The following is a 24,466-nucleotide window of genomic DNA, read 5'->3' on the forward strand; positions in this document are numbered from 1 at the left end:
GAAAATACCTACTTACTTATTTTAATCACAGTTTTCTAAAGGTTAACAGAGCGACTATATTCTCATTTATCTTTTTTATTTCGTTTTTTTTTAATCTACCCCGTAATAATAACCAATGCAATCCTATTATAATTTTTCTGATATCAATTGCATTCATACCCAATTAATGAATGAAAAATAATGTTTACTCCCCGTAAAAACACCCAACAAATCGTCAGTCCACGTGGACTCATCATCTCCACATAAAAACATCGAATCGTAAACATAAACGCATTTCTATTGACCGAACCTATTGGAAGGTGTATGTACACAATTTCTTCGAAATATTCCTGCCAGATAGTCTGCGATAAGCAGTGGCGTCGCTTATATATAAACAGAAATATGGCGTTCTTTAGACCATGGGCGAATGAAGAGAATGAAGTGTTTTGAGAATAAAGACAAGTATGAATTTAATAATAAAACTTTAGATATACAAACGCAGTTATTTTAAATATATTCGAATGTTTAAAAAAGGAAAATATTCAGTAATTTTTCATTCATTGAATATTTAGATAGTTGTAGATTTTTCACAGAACCGAAAAACTTGTAAAGAAAAACTGAAATCGCAAGGAAGATCAAACAAAATTGTCGGCAAGGGGTTTTTATAATCTGCAATTGATATTGGAAAAACTATCCTATCAATTGTTAATTGTAAATAAGTTACGTAGTATCGTCACGTGAGCATTCAACACCAATGAAAGCAGACACCGGATAATATTTACTGTACTGAATTCGGTAGTTGTATTATCATGACAACAATCAAATTGCTCACGTTAGACACGGGATAATTAAAGCACATAAGGCTTTTCACTCGAATAGAACATCAAAATTAATATAATGTAACGTTTAACAGGATGTTTTATGTCTTGCGACGTGTAGAATCGATTTAAACCAAATTTGATCGAAATAGATTCAAAATAACATTTATTTCATACTGAACTGATGGTACTAAATATGAGAGATAGAGAAATATTCAATTGGTTTGGTTCTTTCCATATAATAATCGCTCTGTGAATATTAAAACATATTAGAGCCGGCGTCATATAAATCTTGAGATATTTACCTTAATTATTCAATTGATCATTATAACAATAAAGTCCAATATTCGTTTTACATTTTTTTCACTCGATCTTTATTGCAAAATGAGTTACTCGAACATTAATTGACCAAAAAAAGTTTGTAATGCAATTTTGATATATTTTTTGTTATAAATTTAGTTTATCTAAAGGCAGCTTTACATGGTGCAACAAATTGCCTGTGAAATATATTAGACGAATATTGTACGTGTCTTGACATTAAGCAAGTCTCTATAACGAAATTAAATGAATTTCTAACCTCAAATTTAAACTGGTTTGAAAACGAAATTAAAAAAAAACGACTTGATATGATGTTGAAGACAACGTGTAAAAAGATATTAGAGAAAAAATTTGTGATTCACCCAGTATACATGAAGAAACTATCACCAATTGAAAAAAAAACAACCGCCAATTAAGAATCGTGCCGTTTAAAGTTTTAATTTGATTATTTGATTGTTGCAAATTAAATTGAATATAATAGAATTCAATCTCTATAATCTGTTACGAAATCTTTTATTAATTAGTCAATTAATGTTTTTACCGGCTTCTAGAGTTTAGAATTTCAACATTCCGTATTAAATATATATTTGTATTAAAAGTATTCTATATGAACAAATTGTTTAAAACACTTTCAACTGAGACTACGAACGTCTTGTCTTCATTTGAACAAAAAAATTCATTTAATCATATTCATCACATCTGCCTGTTAATAAATTTCCAAAAAACTGCTTTTTGAAAGGAGATAAGTCGTGTCACTGAATGACAGATGTCGCTGTCAAATCCATATGACGTTTATGACTTTCGAAAAACTATAGTGACAGCTATTTAAGTGAAGTTACTTTTGCTATTTATAAAACAATTTTTTGTTGAGAAAAAAATACTGTACGAGCTCAGGAATGGCTTCAAAAAACGCTCCATCGAAAAGAACTATTTGTTATCAGTTTGTTGTACAGTCACCGATGATAGTGAAAGTTTTGGTCGTCAAATTGAGGTGGTTATTCCAAAAAAGCACACGAATTGGTTCTATCTAATCGTAAATTGAAATTGCGTGAGATTGCTAAGGCTGTATTTGGTCTCGTTTACATTTTACGTTGATATGTGACAATAGATGATACATGAATCCGCCACTTCATTCCGGAATTAAAACGATCATCATTTAAGTGGACTGCAGCCGGTGAACTAGGTCCAAAGTCACAACAGTCAATTGGGAAGGTTATGGCTTGTGCCAGTACATGGAATATTGGAAATCGACTATCTCCAAAAAGGATAGACAAGCAATAAAGATTATTAAAAAGAGTTTTCGGATCGTTTGAATGCAAAAATCAAGGAAAAATGTCTAAGAAAAAACCACTGTTTCATTAAGACAATACATCGATTTACAAGTCGATGGCAACGATAGCTTAAATTGAATTGAACAAATCCACCGTATAGTCGAGATTTGATCCCCAATGACTACTGGCTATTTGCTGATATCAAAAAAAACGCCTAACGTTAATTAAATTTAATTCAAATGAAGAAGTTGTTGAAACTGAAGTCTAGTTTGAAGCAAAAGACAAATCCTTCTACAAACATATAATCAAGAAGTTAGAGAATCGTTGGATTGATTGTATTGCTGTTAAAGGAGATAAATAAAAACGATTTTCGACAAAAAATGTGTCACAGGACTTATTGAGTGATGATTATGTAATAATATAATGATAAGAAGTTTCATATTTGAACCTTAAAAATGATTTTTAACGGAAGCTTTATGTTTATTTTGTATTTAATGATTTAACTAAAATTTAGAGTAGTTCAATATGGAATGTTGTGAAATTTGTTTACATTCAAATACTACTAACAATGACAGTATAAAACAGCTTCGAGCTAAATGCGTTACCAAATCAATTCTAGTATAATATAAATTTCTAAAAATTTTCCTGAGATCTCGAAAAAATAATTATCTTCTAGCAAGTTCTGGCGGCAAGTTTAGAGGCATGAAAGAGCCTCGAAAAGAAAGCTGCGTATACACCAATTTAAAATTTACGCTAGCAATACCTTTCTACAATGCTAATCGAAACTTTATGCATCTGTCTCATAGCGTTGGATCACCTAGCAGTATCTATTTCATTTAAATCTCTTCCTTTGGTCTCGGGTACACAGCAAACAATAAAACACAGCCCGCATATTGATATAAAAGCGTAGAGCCAAAAAGCTCCGTATAATCCTAACAGTTCCTGGAAATCCACGAAAGTTTTAACTCCAACAAAAGCGCAAAAATAACTGAATCCAGTCGCTAACGCGGTACCGAAACCACGATGTTCTAAAGAGAATAATTCACTAACTAAAAGTAAACTAATCGGACTGATACCTAAAGAAAACGCCACGGTGAAAACCAAAACGCAGAGTAGAGGTATCCAATCTAAATTAGGTACCGATTTATGATGAATTTCTTCGTAATAAGCAAAAGACCCGAAAGAGGCCAAGGCCATTGTCATAAGAACGCTAGAAGCTACCAATAAGGGTAATCTACCTGCCGAATCAACCAATAAACCTGATAACAACGATGATAATAATTGTACTAGCGCTACAGCTACGGCGGCGGTATGAGGATTCGTATTACCGAAGGTTTCTTTAAACACGCTCACCACGTAAAAATAAAAAGCGTTCGCACCGGAAAATCGTTGGAAAAACATTAGGCCGCAAGCTATCAAAGCGGGACTTTTTAAAGTTTTAAAAAGTAGTAACGGATTTTTCGGAATTGGTCTCGAAAGGACGTGAGCTTGGAGTAAAGCTAATTCTAATTGTAGATCGGCGGTATCGCCTCGAAACCATCGAAGTGCTTTTTCGGCTTCATCGTCACGACCTCGTAACACTAACCAACCGGGACTTTCGGGAACGTTCAGTAGAACCACGCACATTAAAGCGGGTACTACGGATATAAAACCCGCTAGTTGTCTCCAGTTCAAGAAAGCGCCGGCTATAAAAGATACTAACACTCCAACGTGACCTGCTATTTTGAGTACTGCGCTCAGACCGCCTCTAATAGATGGCGTGGCGATTTCGCTTACGTAAACTTGCGCGCTTAATTGGACGATCGCCACTAAAAACCCACTAATAAACGCCGAAAAACACATGACTTCCACACTCACAGCAAATAATGTGATTATCCAACAAATCGATAGTGGAGCGCCAGCGTATACTAAGGTTCTTCTTCTTCCCCAACGAACCGCCAAACCGCCTACTGGCGCACCAAATAGAGCTCCTAGAAGAGACAGCGATGCTAACCAAGACGCCTGTTGACCGGTTACCGGGAACGCTTCGGCGTCGCTTTGTTGAAGAGAAGCAATCGCAGGACTACTATAACCTTTACCTAGTCCAGCCGATAAAGGTCCTAGAGAAACTGCCAGAGATGCTAACACTTGTCCCCAATATTCAGTTTTTTGGGTTACGAATAATTCACCATTGGGACCGGCCACCTAAGGCAAAAAAAATCTATTTAGTTAAGCGTAGTTTAGTTTACGTAATTAGATTGATAATAAATATATAAATGGATGGAGGATATAAAATTATGGAGGCAACTTTTTGGCAAGGCCAAAATCCAACATGCATTTGAGTGGCCACAGAAGTTAATATCGAAATTAGATTAATAATAAAGATGTAAATGGATGGAGGATAGAAAATTATCGAGGCAACTTTTTGGCAAGGCCAAAAACCAACATGCATTTGAGTGGTCACAGAAGTTAATATCGAAATTAGATTAATAATAAAGATGTAACTGGATGGAGAATAGAAAATTATGGAGGCAACTTTTTGGCACAGCCAAAAACCAACTTGGATTTGAGTGGCCACAGAAGTTAATATCGAAATTAGATTAATAATAAAGATGTAACTGGATGGAGGATATAAAATTATGGAGGCAACTTGAAACTTATTGGCGAGGTCAGAAACCAATTTGGATTTGAGTGGCCACAGAAGTTAATATCGAAATTAGATTAATAATAAAGATGTAAATGGATGGAGGATAGAAAATTATCGAGGCAACTTTTTGGCAAGGCCAAAGACCAACTTGGATTTGAGTGGCCACAGAAGTTAATATCGAAATTAGAATAATAATAAAGATGTAAATGGATGGAGGATATAAAATTATGGAGGCAACTTTTTGGCAAGGCCAAAGACCAACTTGGATTTGAGTGGCCACAGAAGTTAATATCGAAATTAGAATAATAATAAAGATGTAAATGGATGGAGGATATAAAATTATGGAGGCAACTTTTTGGCAAGGCCAAAAATCAACATGCATTTGAGTGGCCACAGAAGTTAATATCGAAATTAGATTAATAATAAAGATGTAAATGGATGGAGGATAGAAAATTATCGAGGCAACTTTTTGGCAAGGCCAAAGACCAACTTGGATTTGAGTGGCCACAGAAGTTAATATCGAAATTAGAATAATAATAAAGATGTAAATGGATGGAGGATATAAAATTATGGAGGCAACTTTTTGGCAAGGCCAAAAACCAACATGCATTTGAGTGGCCACAGAAGTTAATATCGAAATTAGATTAATAATAAAGATGAAACTGGATGGAGAATAGAAAATTATGGAGGCAACTTTTTGGCACAGCCAAAAACCAACTTGGATTTGAGTGGCCGCAGAAGTTAATATCGAAATTAGATTGATAATAAAGATGTAACTGGATGGGGGATAGATAATTATGGAGGCAACTTTTTGGCAAAGCCAAAGACCAACTTGGATTTGAGTGGCCAAAGAAGTTAATATCGAAATTAGATTAATAATAAAGATGAAACTGGATGGAGAATAGAAAATTATGGAGGCAACTCTTTGGCACAGCCAAAAACCAACTTGGATTTGAGTGGCCACAGAAGTTAATATCGAAATTAGATTAATAATAAAGATGTAAATGGATGGAGGATAGAAAATTATCGAGGCAACTTTTTGGCAAGGCCAAAGACCAACTTGGATTTGAGTGGCCACAGAAGTTAATATCGAAATTAGAATAATAATAAAGATGTAAATGGATGGAGGATATAAAATTATGGAGGCAACTTTTTGGGAAGGCCAAAAACCAACATGCATTTGAGTGGCCACAGAAGTTAATATCGAAATTAGATTAATAATAAAGATGAAACTGGATGGAGAATAGAAAATTATGGAGGCAACTTTTTGGCACAGCCAAAAACCAACTTGGATTTGAGTGGCCGCAGAAGTTAATATCGAAATTAGATTAATAATAAAGATGAAACTTGATGGAGAATAGAAAATTATGAAGGCAACTTTTTGGCACAGCCAAAAACCAACTTGGATTTGAGTGGCCACAGAAGTTAATATCGAAATTAGATTGATAATAAAGATGTAACTGGATGGGGGATAGAAAATTATGGAGGCAACTTTTTGGGCCAAAAACCAACTTGGATTTGAGTGGCCACAGAAGTTAATATCGAAATGAAATTAATAATAAAGATGAAACTTGATGGAGAATAGAAAATTATGGAGGCAACTTTTTGGCACAGCCAAAAACCAACTTGGATTTGAGTGGCCACAGAAGTTAATATCGAAATTAGATTAATAATAAAGATGAAACTGGATGGGGGATAGAAAATTATGGAGGCAACTTTTTAGCAAGGCCAAAAACCAACTTGGATTTGAGTGGCCACAGAAGTTAATATCGAAATGAAATTAATAATAAAGATGAAACTTGATGGAGAATAGAAAATTATGGAGGCAACTTTTTGGCACAGCCAAAAACCAACTTGGATTTGAGTGGCCACAGAAGTTAATATCGAAATTAGATTAATAATAAAGATGAAACTTGATGGAGAATAGAAAATTATGGAGGCAACTTTTTGGCACAGCCAAAAACCAACTTGGATTTGAGTGGCCACAGAAGTTAATATCGAAACTAGATTAATAATAAAGATGAAACTGGATGGGGGATAGAAAATTATGGAGGCAACTTTTTAGCAAACCAACTTGGATTTGAGTGGCCACAGAAGTTAATATCGAAATTAGATTAATAATAAAGATAAAACTGGATGGAGGATATAAAATTATGGAGGCAACTTGAAACTTATTGGCGAGGTCAGAAACCAATTTGGATTTGAGTGGCCACAGAAGTTAATATCGAAATTAGATTAATAATAAAGATGAAACTTGATGGAGAATAGAAAATTATGGAGGCAACTTTTTGTCAAGGCCAAAAACCAACGTGGATTTGAGTGGCCACAGAAGTTAATATCGAAATTAGATTAATAATAAAGATGAAACTTGATGGAGAATAGAAAATTATGGAGGCAACTTTTTGGCAAGGCCAAAAACCAACGTGGATTTGAGTGGCCACAGAAGTTAATATCGAAATTAGATTAATAATAAAGATGAAACTGGATGGAGAATAGAAAATTATGGAGGCAACTTTTTGGCAAGGCCAAAAACCAACTTGGATTTGAATGGCCACAGAAGTTAATATCGTAATTAGATTAATAATAAAGATGAAACTGGATGGAGAATAGAAAATTATGGAGGCAACTTGAAACTTATTGGCGAGGTCAGAAACCAATTTGGATTTGAGTGGCCACAGAAGTTAATATCGAAATTAGATTAATAATAAAGATGAAACTTGATGGGGAATAGAAAATTATGGAGGCAACTTTTTGGCACAGCCAAAAACCAACGTGGATTTGAGTGGCCACAGAAGTTAATATCGAAATTAGATTAATAATAAAGATGAAACTGGATGGAGAATAGAAAATTATGGAGGCAACTTTTTGGCAAGGCCAAAAACCAACTTGGATTTGAATGGCCACAGAAGTTAATATCGTAATTAGATTAATAATAAAGATGAAACTGGATGGAGAATAGAAAATTATGGAGGCAACTTGAAACTTATTGGCGAGGTCAGAAACCAATTTGGATTTGAGTGGCCACAGAAGTTAATATCGAAATTAGATTAATAATAAAGATGAAACTGGATGGAGAATAGAAAATTATGGAGGCAACTTTTTGGCAAGGCCAAAAACCAATTAGGATTTGAGTGGTCATAGAAGTTGATATCGAAATTAGATTAATAATAAAGATGTAGAAAGAATACTAGAAGACAGATGGGCAAAGTGGGCTAAAATTCAGATACCGAACACACGCAGACCTGTAGGCAGACCACAAAAGATGTGGTACGAGAGCTGTAGTTCAGCTTCTCAGGAAGATCCAGGAAGAGTGCCAAACGTACAGGATTGAACAGGACCTGGTCCTATTGGAAAAGGAAGAATTGGAAGAAGAATGAAGATGTAGATGGATGGAGGATTGAAAATTATGGAAGCTGCTTGTAGATGTTTTCCATATTCTTGTAATTCATACAGTTATTTGTTTATAATCATTTATCAATCCTAACCTAAACCTTCACCAATTTACTTATTGAAAATAAGGTCAAAATGCTTCAATGATTATATTAGAGAAAATTACGTTGTGATTTGTCAATATGTATTTGGGTTAAAATCTATCATCTAGGATACAACTTGAGATTATTCGATAGCTCTTCTATCTACTTGAAATACGTAATCTACTTACCGTGTGGGTGCAAAAATTTCTAGTCATCATTTCGATAAGGAAATGCACGTGCATTTCGCTACATTGCGCACTAAATTTTTCCGATTATAGTTTTCACACCCTCGAACGACGACCGTCTCTAGTTTTCGATATCGAAAAAAGTATGCAGGGAACGAATAGCGAAAGTGTGTACAGGTTTTCAGGACATTCTCGTAAATTGGGCGATTTTCAGAGCACTGCGATCTAGGATCAGTCTTTTTCGTTTGGCGTAGGCGCACAGCGGATCGTCAGGATAGGACTCGGTTAAATGTATTTATAATTAAAATGTTTATTTTTATAAATTAACCAAAATAAAATTGATTAGATTGGAAAGTTTTTTACCTAACTCGAGGTTCATATGCTCTGTTTTCTTCTTTTATTTCCTTAATTTACAAACTCATTTGATTTTTAATATATTATTTTTACTTTATTTTTTTATTTTTATTTATTTTTTTTTAGAAGGAAACTTAGTTGAGGCTTATTAATTTTGTGAAACAAATATTCGGGTGTTGATGTTATGGCAAACTTAAAAAGGAAAATTGAGGGATATCGTTCGAAAAAAATTAAAAATTTTCACACATGAACAAAGTAAAAAGTTTATAAACTAAATATTTAATGATTGAGGATGCATTTGTTTTCGGATTCGGAATCTATCGGTGTGAAAAATTGTGTAATTTATCATATAACTTTCAAATACAAAAACAGATTTCAACCATTTTCTCTGTATTATTTAGGAGCGTGTTTTTCATGATCATTCATTTAGATTATCAATTTCTTCAAACTTTCCTGATGTTTTAGTTTTTTATCTTCTATCTTGTAATTGAGATCAACAAACTAAAATTTGATTTACAACATCTACAATTTGTTTTAAACACAAATATTTTATACGTATGCATTTTGGTAATGTCAAATTATATCTTCTGTATATTGTTTTGAAATTTTATTATTATATTTTTAATATTTTATGTATTTATAATTGATAAACTAAATATTGGGGTGTCGATGCGGTTTAGTCCACCGCATCGCATCGGAGAGTTTGGGTCGATACAGATGCCATCGTCATCTGAACCAAGCTCGTTCCAGAGACGGATTCAGATCAAAATAACAATCACAGTTTTTTTGGTGTTATGTAACATGCTCGTTACGTTTTTCTTCAAACATTTTTAATAGTCCTTTGGTGACAGTAGTCACTTCGAATTAATTTGTTATATAATAATTCAATAAAACCTCGAAATTGAATGGAATTCGAATAGGTTTTTCCTTATTTTTTTATAGTACTTATAAAAATTCCTGTTATCTTTCTGGCTTTCCTTTTATTTTAAACAAATTTTGTATCATTTGAATTCGTAGTTCTACAAGGTGGGAGTTTCCACATCAATCACCAGACTACAAACTCAAAACCAGCAGCTGGGAATCCAGTTGATAGCTGCAACCATCCCGGATTTCCATAGCTAAGTCTCAGTCTAATTTATAACTGATTTTATCTATTGTGCCTTTTCGATAGTTGATGCAAATTTATTATTTTTTCAATAAAATTAATTTGTCACTAAAACTTTTTTTATTGTTCTAAGCAATAAATATTAATTTGGATAATTGTGTCTTTTTTTATTAATTTTTAACGTCGTTACAAAGCTGGTAGCGTGCAATTTGATATTAATTGTTCGCCCCCTCTGAGTACCAATTATTTAAATACTTCAACTATGGCCGAAAACCACTTCCTGAGAAAGAATCTCCTGCCGGGGATTTAAGGCTACAGTACAAATATAATAGAAGAGTTTGATTACTGAAAATAAAAACAAATTGTTTATTTTGAAGAAAATTGATATGGTGAGGGTTTTCAAGCGGGTTAAAAGATATTACATCTTGAGTTATTGACACAACATCACATTAAATTCTTTCTAGGATATTTAAGGGACTAAACAACGAAAAAATCAAATAAAGTGAATGAAAGTATTTTATAAATCACGAATCATGACTATTGAAAATCAATATATAGTAATTGACAATAATTTAATGGAATATTGAGTGCTAATAAGTTGAAAAAATTTGCGAATGACGATAGATAAAGAGAGAACGTTAAAACTAGGATTCAAATAAGATTCAACTAATAAAAAAAAATTTTAGGTCGCAAGTTGAAAGTGAAATAATTCTAATAGGAGTAATGCAGATTATCATGGTAGATACACGGTTTATTGATTTCTATTACTTTAAAATAACATCATTTTTTTTGTATTAAAATGATTTTTTGGTTCTGAATAATATGGAAATGATGTGAAAGAGCTGCGTGAATTGTTTGCCAAAAGCGATTCGTTTTATAGACATTTGTCACATTATTGAAGAGCGCAACTCAGTAAATCTATCCAGAGGATTGGGACGTTGTTTAGTTCACGATTCAGTTTCAAATTTGTGCGCGTCGGTTTTGGTTGTAACAGCGATATTTTAAAATGTACCATGCGTCCTAAATGAAAATTGAATAGAAGAAAAAATAATTCGTCGTAAGTTTATTCAAATATAAACCACTTTTGATTTTTATATCGCGAGATGTTATTTTAATAGAGTTTGAGATATTTTTTTAACAAAATAACGTGTATCAGGTGGTTTTTGAATTTAAAAATCTCGATTTTTAGAATTTTTTGTCAAACTGACGAAATATATAATGATCAATTTGAAACTGCTAATTTTCAAAAATGTCATTATTGCATGCTTCATAGGATATAGCTAAAAGCGATGAATGTCCCCTTTTTAAAATAAGATTCAAATTGCGAAAAAAACTACCATAATCGAAAATAATGCAAAAAAAACAATATCAATTCTACTGACCTATATTGTTGATATATTTTATTTAAAATGACATATACAACACGAAATTAAAATTTAAATGACGTTAAAATCTACTGACATGCAAAGGTTAATATTTTCATGACGCCAATGAGTTTAGTAGTAGTTTTCTAAACAAGAAATATAGATTTTTCCAAATTTAGATTCCACCCAATTTGTTTTATAAAACAAGTATACGCCAAAATATTTTCCAATTTATTTTTGTAAAAGTTTCTTTATCACTATAAGTAATTTCCACGAGGCGGATTTAATTTTGAATTGGAATATTTCACTAAAAAGATATTAAAATAATATGAATATTAATCTTTATGAGAAATTTAGTTGATAAAAATCTAGATTTACGTAAAATTTCATGATTGTTTGGATGAAATATTTCAAGGCAGACACACGTCTTCTACATTAGAATTGCATAACCTCGACCTTCGCATCGATTTTGTATAAATTCTTCAGTAGACGGATGCATTGGTAACAGCGTAACCAGAAATAATAGATTTCGGTTACAAGAAGTAGTTAATTTGAAAGCGATAAATCCGGTACAGACATCAACGTTATGTTGAGAAAACGAAACGAAAATATCTCATAAACTTGTTGCCATTTGGGTAAATATCTTTAAAAATTTAGAATATATTGAAAAATCTTGAATATTTATTTACTTTCAAAACATACCAACAATTTTCAAATTTTGGCGAATGCACTAGGACGTATTCGCCATTAATTAGAAAATGGCGAGTTCGTGTAATCAAATAATTTATTTTCATATCAAACTTTAATTTCATATTAAAAATTATTTAATTTTTCGTATATTTTGAGTATTTAACGCAGTAGATGATTTTTTCGTATTAATCTATCAAAAATTTCAAAATCTAAATCTAAATTAATTGATACGAAATTTATTTTATTCCAATTTATGCTGAAATTGACAGTTCTAACTGATTTAATTCACATTTAACTGATCTAATTCACTTTAATCACTTACGACGTGTCTATACGGAAGTTTCATCACCATTAATATAATGTGCCTTCAGAATCAAGATATATTCGAAGAGGTTTCAAATTTTGGCGAGTGCGCTCGGACGTATTCGCCATTAAATAGAAAATGGCGAGTTCGTGTAATCAAATAATTTATTTTCATACTAAACTTTAATTTCATATTAACAATTATTTAATTTTTCGTAGATTTTGAGTTTTAACGCAGTAGACGACTTTTTGTATAAATACAAATAATAATTTAAATATGATTATTTAGATTTTGAAATACCAAAAATCTTCGTTGTGAATGGGGAAAACTGATTAATTTAGTGATATCTATTAAGAATTTCGAAATCTAATTCCAAATTAATTAACACGAAATTTATTTTATTCCAATTTATATTGACATTGACAGTTCTAACTGATTAGACTCACTTCAATCACTTATGACGTGTCTATACGAAAGTTACGTCACCAATAATATAATGTACCTTCAAAATTAAGATGTATACGAAGAGTTTTCCACCCAAATGAAGAACGCTCTTTTTCCAAGAGATATTTATAATGTTTTCACGAACGCGTTTATAACAAATGAACAAATGAACTAATAAAGCTTAAGTTATTGTAATTTCGAATTATTGAAGAATGTCAAATATTTGTTTACTATTAAAACATACGAACCTAATCAAGAGACAATTTCAAATTTTGTCGAACGGACAAGGCGTATTAGCCATTAAATAGAAAATGGCGAGTTCGTTGTGTAGACTTTAAGTATTTTACGCAGTAGGCGATTTTTTTATTAATCTATCAAGAATTTATAAATCTAAACCTAAATTGATGAACAAGAAATTTATTTGATTTCAAATTGACAGTTATAACTGATTAGATTCACTTCAATCTCTTATGACGACGTGTCTATACGGAAGTTACGTCACCAATATTATAATGTACCTTCAAAATCAAGATTTATACGAAGAGTTCGTTCTTTCTCCAAAAGATATTTATAATGTTTTCATGAACGAGTTTATAATAAATTAGATACTACGTACACAAAAAGAATAGAAGCTAGATAATAGACGATTTCTAACGTTTACGTTTTGTCCTGAATGAACTAATAAGGGTTAAGTTTAGTGTACATTGGGAGTAGTTCAGTGCTGTAACAAATTGGTCTGCGGTTTATGGTCCACTTGTCGTAAAATAAATATGGTCAACGAACTTTTTTGTACTGGGATTTTCTTAAAATTAAATAATATTGATTCAATGAAGATTTCTAAATGAAACAAGTTATAACTAATAAATTTTTTTTTAAGAATAGATATATGAATATTGGTTAAATTTTTCGCATATAACTTCGCAATCTACTTCCTAAAGCTTGTTCAATTTAAAGTTTTTCACGTAAACGATCTTTATGAAGTAATAACAAGATTATATACATTATTAACTGAAAGTTCGGAGCAATGTTAAATCCCTTGGAAATAAGTTTACAAAAATGTGTTTACTAAGAAATTCTAGGCATTTTGTTCAGTTTGATTCCTGCTCCTTTGGGGGATTAGTGAATACAAAATCAATTTTAATTTAAAAATATATTGATTCATAATCAATTATTCATCAAGTTCTTTTTAGAAACAAGATTATAAATATTTGAAAATTGTTGTTAATACCCACATTCTCTTAGTAAGGATAAAACCTTTTATTTCATCTAAAATAACGTTTTTTCTTTCCCAAATATGGTATTAAATATTCCACAAAACTCTAATTCAAATAAAGATAAAATAAAATCGATTATACGTAAAATTACAAAACAAAATTTATGAGTCTCAATGTTATAATTATTTTTGAGCATCGTTTATGATATCTGAAAGTAATTTTCCGGCCAAAGACCGAACAATCTGAAGGTTTTTCCTCAAAATTTCGCAAACTTCCATACTTAATTTAATGCTCTTTTTATGTTTGTAATAAAAGTTTTAACGAAAAGTAGCGGGTCAGAAAACTCATTGGCGGAGTGAAAAATTTGTTTTGTATGCATAAAACAAAAAAACCAATTTTTGTAGCCCTAAGTTTTCGATCGCAAACTATGGTAGTTGATAGAAGCGAGGATGTAAACTATACAAAAAAGATAACGAATCAAATATAAAATAAATTCACGAAATATTTTTTCCAAGGTATATTACATTAAGATACAATTTTCCGTAGTAGAAAGCGTCGAATGAAGGAAACTTCCATTTTATTATCTGCAGATACTTAAATGGAAGCGACGTTTTTCCCATTTTCTTTCCGACTCCCCGTTGTCGATGCTTCTGGGCATTCTATGAATTTCTGAGTACCAGCAATCGATTTCTGACATTATATTACTATATCTTCAAATATATTACGAACTCATATCATAGTTTATTCGTTTGCTAATATAGATCTACATTTTGGATATCCTGGAATCGTCGGCGATTTTAATACTGTTGTACACTACACTACACCAACACTCACAATTACTCTGTCTAATGCGCGTTTCGATAACCAAATTATCGTCTTCAAAACCTGGAGGTAAACTAAAACCTAGACTTGACTTGCCTGTTTTATATTAAATTAAAAGTTTTTCAATGCCGCTAAACAGAATTTCTTTATTATAATTTCACAATATAAATAAATTGGTTTTTTTTCGCTCAGAATATTACGTTCAGTTAACAGGTCAGGGATGAAACGTTCAATAAGGCTCCTGACGTATCAGTTCGTTACCCTTGACCTTTTATACGTCAATAAAAGCTTCTTAATGAAGAGGAATGGTCGAATCAAAAAAAAACTTCCTTTTTTTAGTGGTTCCGTTAAAGAAACTTTTTTCATGAAATGTTCATAGTATGATGGGAAGTTTCAACTAAAATCTAAAGTAATTTGAAATAGAGTGAAGAAATCAATTTCCCATACTATATACGAGATTATGTCCAAAATCATCACTATATATAATCAATGTTTACAACTCTCAAAAATTTAGTTCTTTCTAAAAACAAATTGATTATTCATAAAATAAATAATCGAATATTTTTTTAATGAATGATATATTTAAAATAATTAATTTAGAACAATAAATATATAATTTCTTCCAGCAACATCATTTTTAAAATCATTTATTCATACCTGGAATTATCGAAAACTTCAGTATCAAATCACTTTCTTCATATCTAATATTTTGATATCATAGTCCTTATAGTTGAACGAATTTTCGGTTGCTCAAAATAAGATGTCCTATTTTGTAAATTCTTATAAAACTACAAATAATTTAATTGATTACTGCTATATATGATGTGAGAACTAACAGAAAATTGATTTTTCTTATTAGAATAAAATTCTAGTTTGGTTTTATTCTTATTTTGTTGTTCATGATGTTGGTGATCTATTGATCAATATAAATACGCAAATTTTCAGTATAAAACTAATTTCAAAAACAGAAAACTCCTAAAATCAAGAACATCAAATGCATTGAAACATCAAAAAGTCTAAGAAATGAGGAATTGAACAAATTCAACATATTAGTTGACATTTTTGTCAATGTCAAGTTATATTCAACGTCAATGTCAAATAATATTTGACATTATTTCAAGTAATGTCCTGTATTATTTTGAAACGCCAAATTTATTTTGATAGAGACTTGAAGAAAGTCGAAACGTCAAATTTATTTTGATAAAGACTCGAAGAAAAGTCGAAATGTCAAATTTATTTTGACAAAGACTCAAAGAAAAGTCGATATATCAAATTTATTTTGATAAAGACTTAAAGAAAAGTTGAAATGTTAAATTTATTTTGATAGAGACTTGAAGAAAAGTCGAAATGTTAATTTTATTTTGATAAAGACTTAAAGAAAAGTCGAAACGTCAAATTTATTTTGATAAAGACTCGAAGAAAAGTCGAAATGTCAAATTTATTTTGATAAAGACTCGAAGAAAAGTCGAAATGTCAAATTTATTTTGATAGAGATTTGAAGAAAAGTCGAAATATCAAATTTATTTTAATAAAGACTCAAAGAAAAGTCGAAATGTTAAATTTATTTTGATAAAGACTCGAGAAAAAGTCGAAACGTCAAATTTATTTTGATAAAGACTCAAAGAAAAGTCGATATATCAAATTTATTTTGATAAAGACTCAAAGAAAAGTCGAAAAGTCAAATTTATTTTGATAAAAACTCAAAGAAAAGTCGAAATATCAAATTTATTTTAATAAAGACTCAAAGAAAAGTCGAAATGTTAAATTTATTTTGATAGAGACTTGAAGAAAAGTCGAAATGTTAATTTTATTTTGATAAAGACTTAAAGAAAAGTCGAAACGTCAAATTTATTTTAACAAAGACTCAAAGAAAAGTCGATATATCAAATTTATTTTGATAAAGACTCAAAGAAAAGTCGAAAAGTCAAATTTATTTTGATAAAAACTCAAAGAAAAGTCGAAATATCAAATTTATTTTAATAAAGACTCAAAGAAAAGTCGAAATGTTAAATTTATTTTGATAAAGACTCGAGAAAAAGTCGAAACGTCAAATTTATTTTGATAAAGACTCAAAGAAAAGTCGATATATCAAATTTATTTTGATAAAGACTCAAAGAAAAGTCGAAAAGTAAAATTTATTTTGATAAAGACTCGAAGAAAAGTCGAAATGTCAAATTTATTTTGATAGAGATTTGAAGAAAGTCGAAAAGTCAAATTTATTTTGATAAAGACTCGAAGAAAAGTCGAAATGCCAAATTTATTTTGATAAAGACTCGAAGAAAAGTCGAAATGTCAAATTTATTTTGATAGAGATTTGAAGAAAAGTCGATATATCAAATTTATTTTGATAAAGACTCAAAGAAAAGTCGAAATGTCAAATTTATTTTGATAGAGATTTGAAGAAAGTCGAAAAGTCAAATTTACTTTGATAAAGACTCGAAGAAAAGTCGAAATGTCAAATTTATTTTGATAAAGACTCGAAGAAAAGTCGAAATGTCAAATTTATTTTGATAGAGATTTGAAGAAAAGTCGATATATCAAATTTATTTTGATAAAGAGTCAAAGAAAAGTCGAAAAGTCAAATTTATTTTGATAAAGACTCGAAGAAAAGTCGAAATGTCAAATTTATTTTGATAGAGATTTGAAGAATAGTAGAAAAGTTAAATTTATTTTGATAAAGACTCAAAGAAAAGTCGAAATGTCAAATTTATTTTGATAGAGATTTGAAGAAAGTCGAAAAGTCAAATTTATTTTGATAAAGACTCGAAGAAAAGTCGAAATGTCAAATTTATTTTGATAAAGACTCGAAGAAAAGTCGAAATGTCAAATTTATTTTGATAGAGATTTGAAGAAAAGTCGAAAAGTTAAATTTATTTTGAGAAAGACTCAAGGAAAAGTCGAAATGTTAAATTTATTTTGATAAAGACTGGAAGAAAAGTCGAAATGTCAAATTTATTTTGATAGAGATTTGAAGAATAGTAGAAAAGTTAAATTTATTTTGATAAAGACTTAAAGAAAAGTTGAAATGTTAAATTTATTTTGATAGAGACTTGAAGAAAAGTCGAAATGTTAATTTTATTTTGATAAAGACTTAAAGAAAAGTCGAAACGTCAAATTTATTTTAACAAAGACTCAAAGAAAAGTCGATATATCAAATTTATTTTGATAAAGACTCGAAGAAAAGTCGAAATGTCAAATTTATTTTGATAGAGATTTGAAGAATAGTAGAAAAGTTAAATTTATTTTGATAAAGACTCAAGGAAAAGTCGAAATGTCAAATTTATTTTGATAGAGATTTGAAGAAAGTCGAAAAGTCAAATTTATTTTGATAAAGACTCGAAGAAAAGTCGAAATGTCAAATTTATTTTGATAAAGACTCGAAGAAAAGTCGAAATGTCAAATTTATTTTGATAGAGATTTGAAGAAAAGTCGAAAAGTTAAATTTATTTTGAGAAAGACTCAAGGAAAAGTCGAAATGTTAAATTTATTTTGATAAAGACTGGAAGAAAAGTCGAAATGTCAAATTTATTTTGATAAAGACTCGAAGAAAAGTCGAAATGTCAAATTTATTTTGATAGAGATTTGAAGAATAGTAGAAAAGTTAAATTTATTTTGATAAAGACTCAAAGAAAAGTCGAAATGTCAAATTTATTTTGATAGAGATTTGAAGAAAGTCGAAAAGTCAAATTTATTTTGATAAAGACTCGAAGAAAAGTCGAAATGTCAAATTTATTTTGATAAAGACTCGAAGAAAAGTCGAAATGTCAAATTTATTTTGATAGAGATTTGAAAAAAAGTCGAAAAGTTAAATTTATTTTGAGAAAGACTCAAGGAAAAGTCGAAATGTTAAATTTATTTTGATAAAGACTGGAAGAAAAGTCGAAATGTCAAATTTATTTTGATAAAAACTTGAAGAAAAGTGGAAACGTCAAATTTTATCTTTCAAAAATTATTAAAAAAACCAAATTTTAAAATAGAAGAGACCTAAAATCAACAACATTTAGATGCATTGATAATTTACAATATAATCTGTTGGTATAGAAGAAATAAAAACATAATCAAGTTTGTCATATTGAAAATCCGTTGGAAATGTATTAAATTATGATAATTTAGGTCACGGTTTTAAAGAACCAGCTGACATTTGATTGTTTTGGTATTTAAGTGACCTTGTTATGTGAAACGTTAGTTATCAGCTTTGATATTTTTGTTCTTTTATGATAGACGTTCTCGTAAGAAATTTCATTTTCAAATTATTGTGAATTCATGAAAATTAGTTTGCTTACGAGAGCTTCAATAATGGAAATCGGAAAATTTATAGCTTATAACATACAATCTGAGGTAAAATTAGTTCCCCGAAACAACGTTTTAATATTTAATTCGAGTTAAAACGATAATTAAAATGGAAGGATAAACAAATAAAACCAAAATATATTGTTGGGATAATATTTACAAATGGTGTTTTTATATTTTAGATCAACATCAAGAAGGAAAACTAAATCAGGAAAAGAAACAACTCGATAGTTCAAAAATGTTTTGATTTTTTTATATTTTGAAATCAACAATATCAAACTGGATCTATACAACATCAACTATTCGAATTTCTCTTATAATTACAGCGAGGATGATTTCAATATTACAAAAACTCGGATGACTTCACCGTTAGCGGTAACAGTAGCCGTTCTAATAGTATTCCTGCTATCTCCAATGATCCTCATAGGGAATTCTCTTTTATTAATAACTCTATACAGATTAAAAAGACTGAGGACACCTAGTAGTTCCTTATTCATGTCCCTGGCGCTATCTGATTTAGGAATCGGCATGTTTATGCCCGTAGGAATGTACTTTGAAGTTGGAGGCATGCCGAACTTCATATCTATCAGGGTGTGTTTGTTTAGCTACGGCATCGCTATCTCTTTGTGTTGCGTGTCGGTTCTGGTGATGGTGGCTATAGCCGTCGATAGATTTACTTCGTTAGCCGCGCCGTTGCGATATAGAGATTTGATAACGCATACTGCCGTCGAACGCTATCTACTCATTTTTTGGGTTTATTCGTCGATTGTTGGGTTCACGCCGTTGGTTAATTCCATGGTTAACGGAGAGGATCAACAGTAAGTAGTTTTTATCGATATGTAAATGTTAATTTAGAATAAAGTACGCGATATTCGGAATTTTAAATGACCCGTTTCGAAAAATTGGATACTCTTGTGTTGGAATTTTTATTTTGTTTTCGTGATTGTGGAAATTGAACATTTTGGGCAAGAAAACAAAACAGGAGTTTAGAAGATTGTGAAAAATTCTTTGAAAAACAGAAAGAATTGAAAAGTAATCGAAATATGTATGGTTCAAATCCATTTTTTAGACAAATTTTAAAAAAGCAAATCAAAATTGAGCAATGTGAGGAATTGTTAAAATCAGCTATTGTCTATTTAAAAATGGTTGTCGAGGGGTAAATAAATGATGTTAACGTAAATTTATGAGTGGTTTTAGACGTTATTATTTCGAAATGGCTTCTTATACAGTTGCTACTTGAAAAAGAGTCAAGTTTTCTTTCAGAAACGAGGCTTTTTTAGATGTTTTTCCGACTATTCAGTGTTGTGTTTTCTAATTCTGACTGAAGATTGTACGGATGCCACTGGGTCAGTCTCAAGTATGTTATTTCCAACGAAACATACCTAAAAAGTATCTATGGAGTTCTCTCAACACCATAAACTAAAGAAACTCCCCCTATCGAGAAACATCTAGAGAAGCTAACACAGGTACATGCGAGTAAATCGATTGTTTACCACACGGCCGCCATTTTGACGTAAAACTGCAATTTACGAATCAAATAGATTTTTGTCAAATTTTAAAAAAGCGAATCGAAAGTTATTCTAAAAAAGAAGGTTCGGAAAAGAATCAAAGTTGAGCTTTGTAAGGAAATGTCAAAATCAGCTGATGTCCATTTGAAATGGTTGTCGTAGGGTGAACGAATAATTTTACCGTAAATCAGCTATCTAAGAATCGGATGAATTTTCGACAAATACGAATACAGAAATCGAAAATTCTCTAAAACAAGACAAATCGAAAAGTAATCGAAATATCTATGAATCAAATCGATTTTCGACAAATTTTCAAAAAGCGATTCCATGGTGATTCTAAAAAAGAAGATTCGAAAAAGAATCAAAACTGAACAATGTGAAGAATTGTCAAAATCAGCTGCTGTCCATTTAAAATTGTTGTCGTGGGGTAAAACGAATAATTTTGCCGTAAATATTTGAGTGATTTGACAAATAATTTGTTGAATTTTAGAAGTTATTATTTAAAAATGGCCTCTTATAGAATTTCTACTCGAAGAAGTGTGAAATTTCTCCCGAAAACGTGGCTTTTTTTAATTGTTTTTCACACGGGTACATACGAGAAAATCGATTGTTTACCACAAAGCCGCCATTTTGACGTAAATGAGCTATCTACGAATCGAATGAATTCTCGACAAATTTGAATACAGAAATAGAAAATTCTCTAAAAAAAGACGAATCGAAAAGTAATCGAAAATTAATCGAAATATCTTTGAATCAAATCGATTTTCGACAAATTTTCAAAAAGCGATTCGATAATTATTCTAAAAAAGAAGATTCGAAAGAAAAATCAAAACTGAACAATGTAAAGAATTGTTAAAATCAGCATTTAAAATGGTTGTCGTGGTGTAATCGTCCGCCATTTTGACGTAAATTAGCTAACTACGAATCAAAGCGAATCGAAAATCCCTACTGGTTAGTCCTAATAGATGTTTGTATGATTATCTATTTCGTTTCAGCATACATATTTGTTCGTTTGGAAGTCTTGTGGCGAAACCTATTCAATTGTTTATGTTTTTCGCGGTATACGGACCGAGCGTAGTCGTATTATTAGCTTGTTACGGTTATATATACGTAGTGGCAAGACAACATGCAAAAGCTATCCGAATAGAAGCACGTCGATCTATACAATCATCCGAACAACTAGAAAATAACGGAAGAACCTTACGGAGAAGTCGCCGTACTCCAAGATATGGTTTGGCGCTCGCAATCACAACTGGATCATTTTTAATTCTATGGATGCCGTTTCTGGTGAGTTTCCGCTACGTTAATTTCATTTTATTTCATAAAATTGCCAAACTCGACACGAAATAATCAGTTTTCCGGATATTATTTATTCGTAATTTTTCTATAATTCCAGCTCTGTATGCTGACTGACGTCATTTTCGGTACGAATATCCTAACCGCTTGGCTATCAGTATATTTAGCTCTTCCGATACTAGCTAGTAGCGCTTTCAATCCGTGGGTATACGGTTATCGTAATTCAGAACTACGTAGCTCGGTACGGAAAGTTATCGATGAATTTCTAGGCGTATTTGGATTCAACCATCGCAGTCAGTATCGCAACTCGAATCAAATGGTACATAGCGCAGTAGCGACTGCCGGCGATGCCAATTCATTCATCAACAGCGAACAAAAAGAACCCGTCGATCGCAAACAAGGTAAATATAACATCTAGATGTATTCATCTCTATTAACAGCAACATAATCGGTATCGTCTAATATGATTCTTCATATTACTTCAACATAATCTGGATTATCTTCTTTTTCTTCATATTCTTTTATTACCTGTCTTCAAGCTTAAGCTATCTACGTGACAATTTAGTTTTTGTGACTTATCCAATTTCTGTCTTCAATCTTTCCCTGGATATGATCTAGTACTAATATTTGTCTAAATCCTGGTACTAGACTTTTATCTCATATCAGCTATTTCTTCTGATAAAAAATCCCTTCATAAATCGTGAACTTGGACTTTAGTAGATCCATTATTGTCATCAACTTCTACATTTGGAGTCATGCAGAATTAAAACGTCATAAAACGAGGGATGTGGTTTGTAATATCTAGCGACATAACTGATCCTTTTTTGTTTTTATGATGTTTAATGGTTCTCAACCCTTATTCAACTGTCTTCGTACAGTCCTCGAGATCTCGAGTATTCTCCATTTCGACCGCTTCTATTTATAATGGAATTATTTTCTTTTGGCATCGTCAATTCCAGTTATTTCAATTTCTTCTTCTTGATACGTTTTTTTGCAGATCATCTTCTTGTTCCCATGGTGAGCTTTGACAGTTTGGGGGTAGTATCTGATTGCGGTCAGTTAGGTAACAATCGTCCGACGTCGATGAAAGGATCTAAGAGTATGGTGGAATGTATGGCTGTGTATAGGAGTAAGGGGGTTTTGATATTATCTAAAAAACAGACGGGTATGAAGCACGGGATTAGTATTGTATAAAAACAGAGCTTAATAGGTTTGTGATATTTTAACAAATTATTTCTTTTTTAAAGTATATTCGAATATATTTGTGATTCGATGTTTTGATTATTATAACTCTAAAAATTAATCATTCTCTGGATGTACAATCACCGCTGTTTTGATTATTATAAACTACGCATGTTTTGTGAGTCTAAAAATAAACCTAACCTAACCTAACGTAACCTAAACTAAACTAAACTAATTTTACCTAACAAAAAAAGTGATGAAAAATGGAGATGTTTCTATAAGAACTAAAATGGCGGTATTTGTAAATGTATTACACAATTATAATGAGGAATGGGATGTAAAAAGATGGCTCAATTTATATCTTTTTCCTTATTAGAATATTTTCCAAATTTTTATGATATTATTGTATCTACATTAAGCACAGAAAATTGTGCCAAATTTTAAATATTTTTGCACGTAATGAATATAATAAAACAATTAAATAATAACAGATATACAATAATCAGCTTAATGACGTTTTGAAATTATTTAAGACATTCTATTTTCACTATTTTAATAAATTTTCATTTTTTATTTATTGTTTTATCCTTTGCAGTTCTAATTTATCGACTGATTTATTTATTTCATTTCATATTATCACTTCTTAGTACGGTATTTATTTATTTATTTTTCTATTGTAATTTGAAATTTTTTTTTTTGGTTAGTTTTGAATTTTACATCAGGAACTCAATTTTTTAATTAATTCATTCATAAACTGCATCACTAAGCTATATGATTCAAAATCCATAACATGTTGGTGAACCTATTTAGAATGCGAAACTGGAATTGCTGGGCCCTAGAGAATTTATCGGTGGTTGCTTTTGACTATATTATTCATTAACAAATCTTTCCGTGGGATGATGATATTAAAATTTGAAATTAAAATTAAGTACACACAGAAAATAAAGTTTTGATATCGTTTTATGACACAAAATGTCAATTATTTAAATACTCTTAATTAAAACTACTTATTAATTGAAATAGAGGGGATAGTTTTGTAAGGAATGAAGTTTCGATTGATTATTTCATATATTGTTATAAAGAAAATTTCTAAATTAATAAAGTATGTGAATTATTCTAATTATAACTTATTTTTTCTAATGATGTAGTTTTATTTTTACCTACCCTTGAAATGATTTCCATTTAGAAACAATTAGAAACTATGAGGAACTAGTTTAAAAGAC

The 24,466-nt window shown here is 30.7% G+C and overlaps 2 protein-coding genes across 2 annotated transcripts; one reads left to right on the forward strand and one right to left on the reverse strand.

Moving 5' to 3' along the window:
• Positions 1-290: 290 nt before the first annotated feature.
• Positions 291-8,866, reverse strand: LOC130446570 (facilitated trehalose transporter Tret1-like). Its single transcript, XM_056782912.1, has 2 exons — positions 8,674-8,866; positions 291-4,570 (listed from the first exon to the last, which is right to left on the reverse strand). Exons 1-2 carry the CDS (start codon positions 8,725-8,727, stop codon positions 3,200-3,202), a joined length of 1,425 nt encoding a protein of 474 aa, XP_056638890.1. The 5' UTR covers positions 8,728-8,866; the 3' UTR covers positions 291-3,199.
• A 2,219-nt stretch (positions 8,867-11,085) lies between these two features.
• Positions 11,086-24,383, forward strand: LOC130446848 (adenosine receptor A2b-like). The gene is made up of 5 exons (XM_056783341.1): positions 11,086-11,186; positions 19,440-20,075; positions 21,761-22,052; positions 22,162-22,462; positions 23,059-24,383. Exons 2-5 carry the CDS (start codon positions 19,615-19,617, stop codon positions 23,253-23,255), a joined length of 1,251 nt encoding a protein of 416 aa, XP_056639319.1. The 5' UTR covers positions 11,086-11,186; positions 19,440-19,614; the 3' UTR covers positions 23,256-24,383.
• The last annotated feature ends 83 nt before the right edge of the window (positions 24,384-24,466 follow it).

This window comes from Diorhabda sublineata, chromosome 7 (assembly GCF_026230105.1).
Source record: "Diorhabda sublineata isolate icDioSubl1.1 chromosome 7, icDioSubl1.1, whole genome shotgun sequence".
NCBI lineage: Eukaryota > Metazoa > Arthropoda > Insecta > Coleoptera > Chrysomelidae > Diorhabda > Diorhabda sublineata.

Excerpts from the sequence above, each read along its gene's own strand:
- LOC130446570 (XM_056782912.1), bottom strand. The coding sequence starts at position 8,727 with ATGCACGTGCATTTCCTTATCGAAATGATGACTAGAAATTTTTGCACC. Across the intron at positions 4,571-8,673 it reads GAAATTTTTGCACCCACACG|GTGGCCGGTCCCAATGGTGA; the intron begins GTAAGTAGATTA and ends TTTTTGCCTTAG.
- LOC130446848 (XM_056783341.1), top strand. The coding sequence starts at position 19,615 with ATGACTTCACCGTTAGCGGTAACAGTAGCCGTTCTAATAGTATTCCTG. Across the intron at positions 22,053-22,161 it reads TTCTATGGATGCCGTTTCTG|CTCTGTATGCTGACTGACGT; the intron begins GTGAGTTTCCGC and ends CTATAATTCCAG. Across the intron at positions 22,463-23,058 it reads ACCCGTCGATCGCAAACAAG|ATCATCTTCTTGTTCCCATG; the intron begins GTAAATATAACA and ends GTTTTTTTGCAG.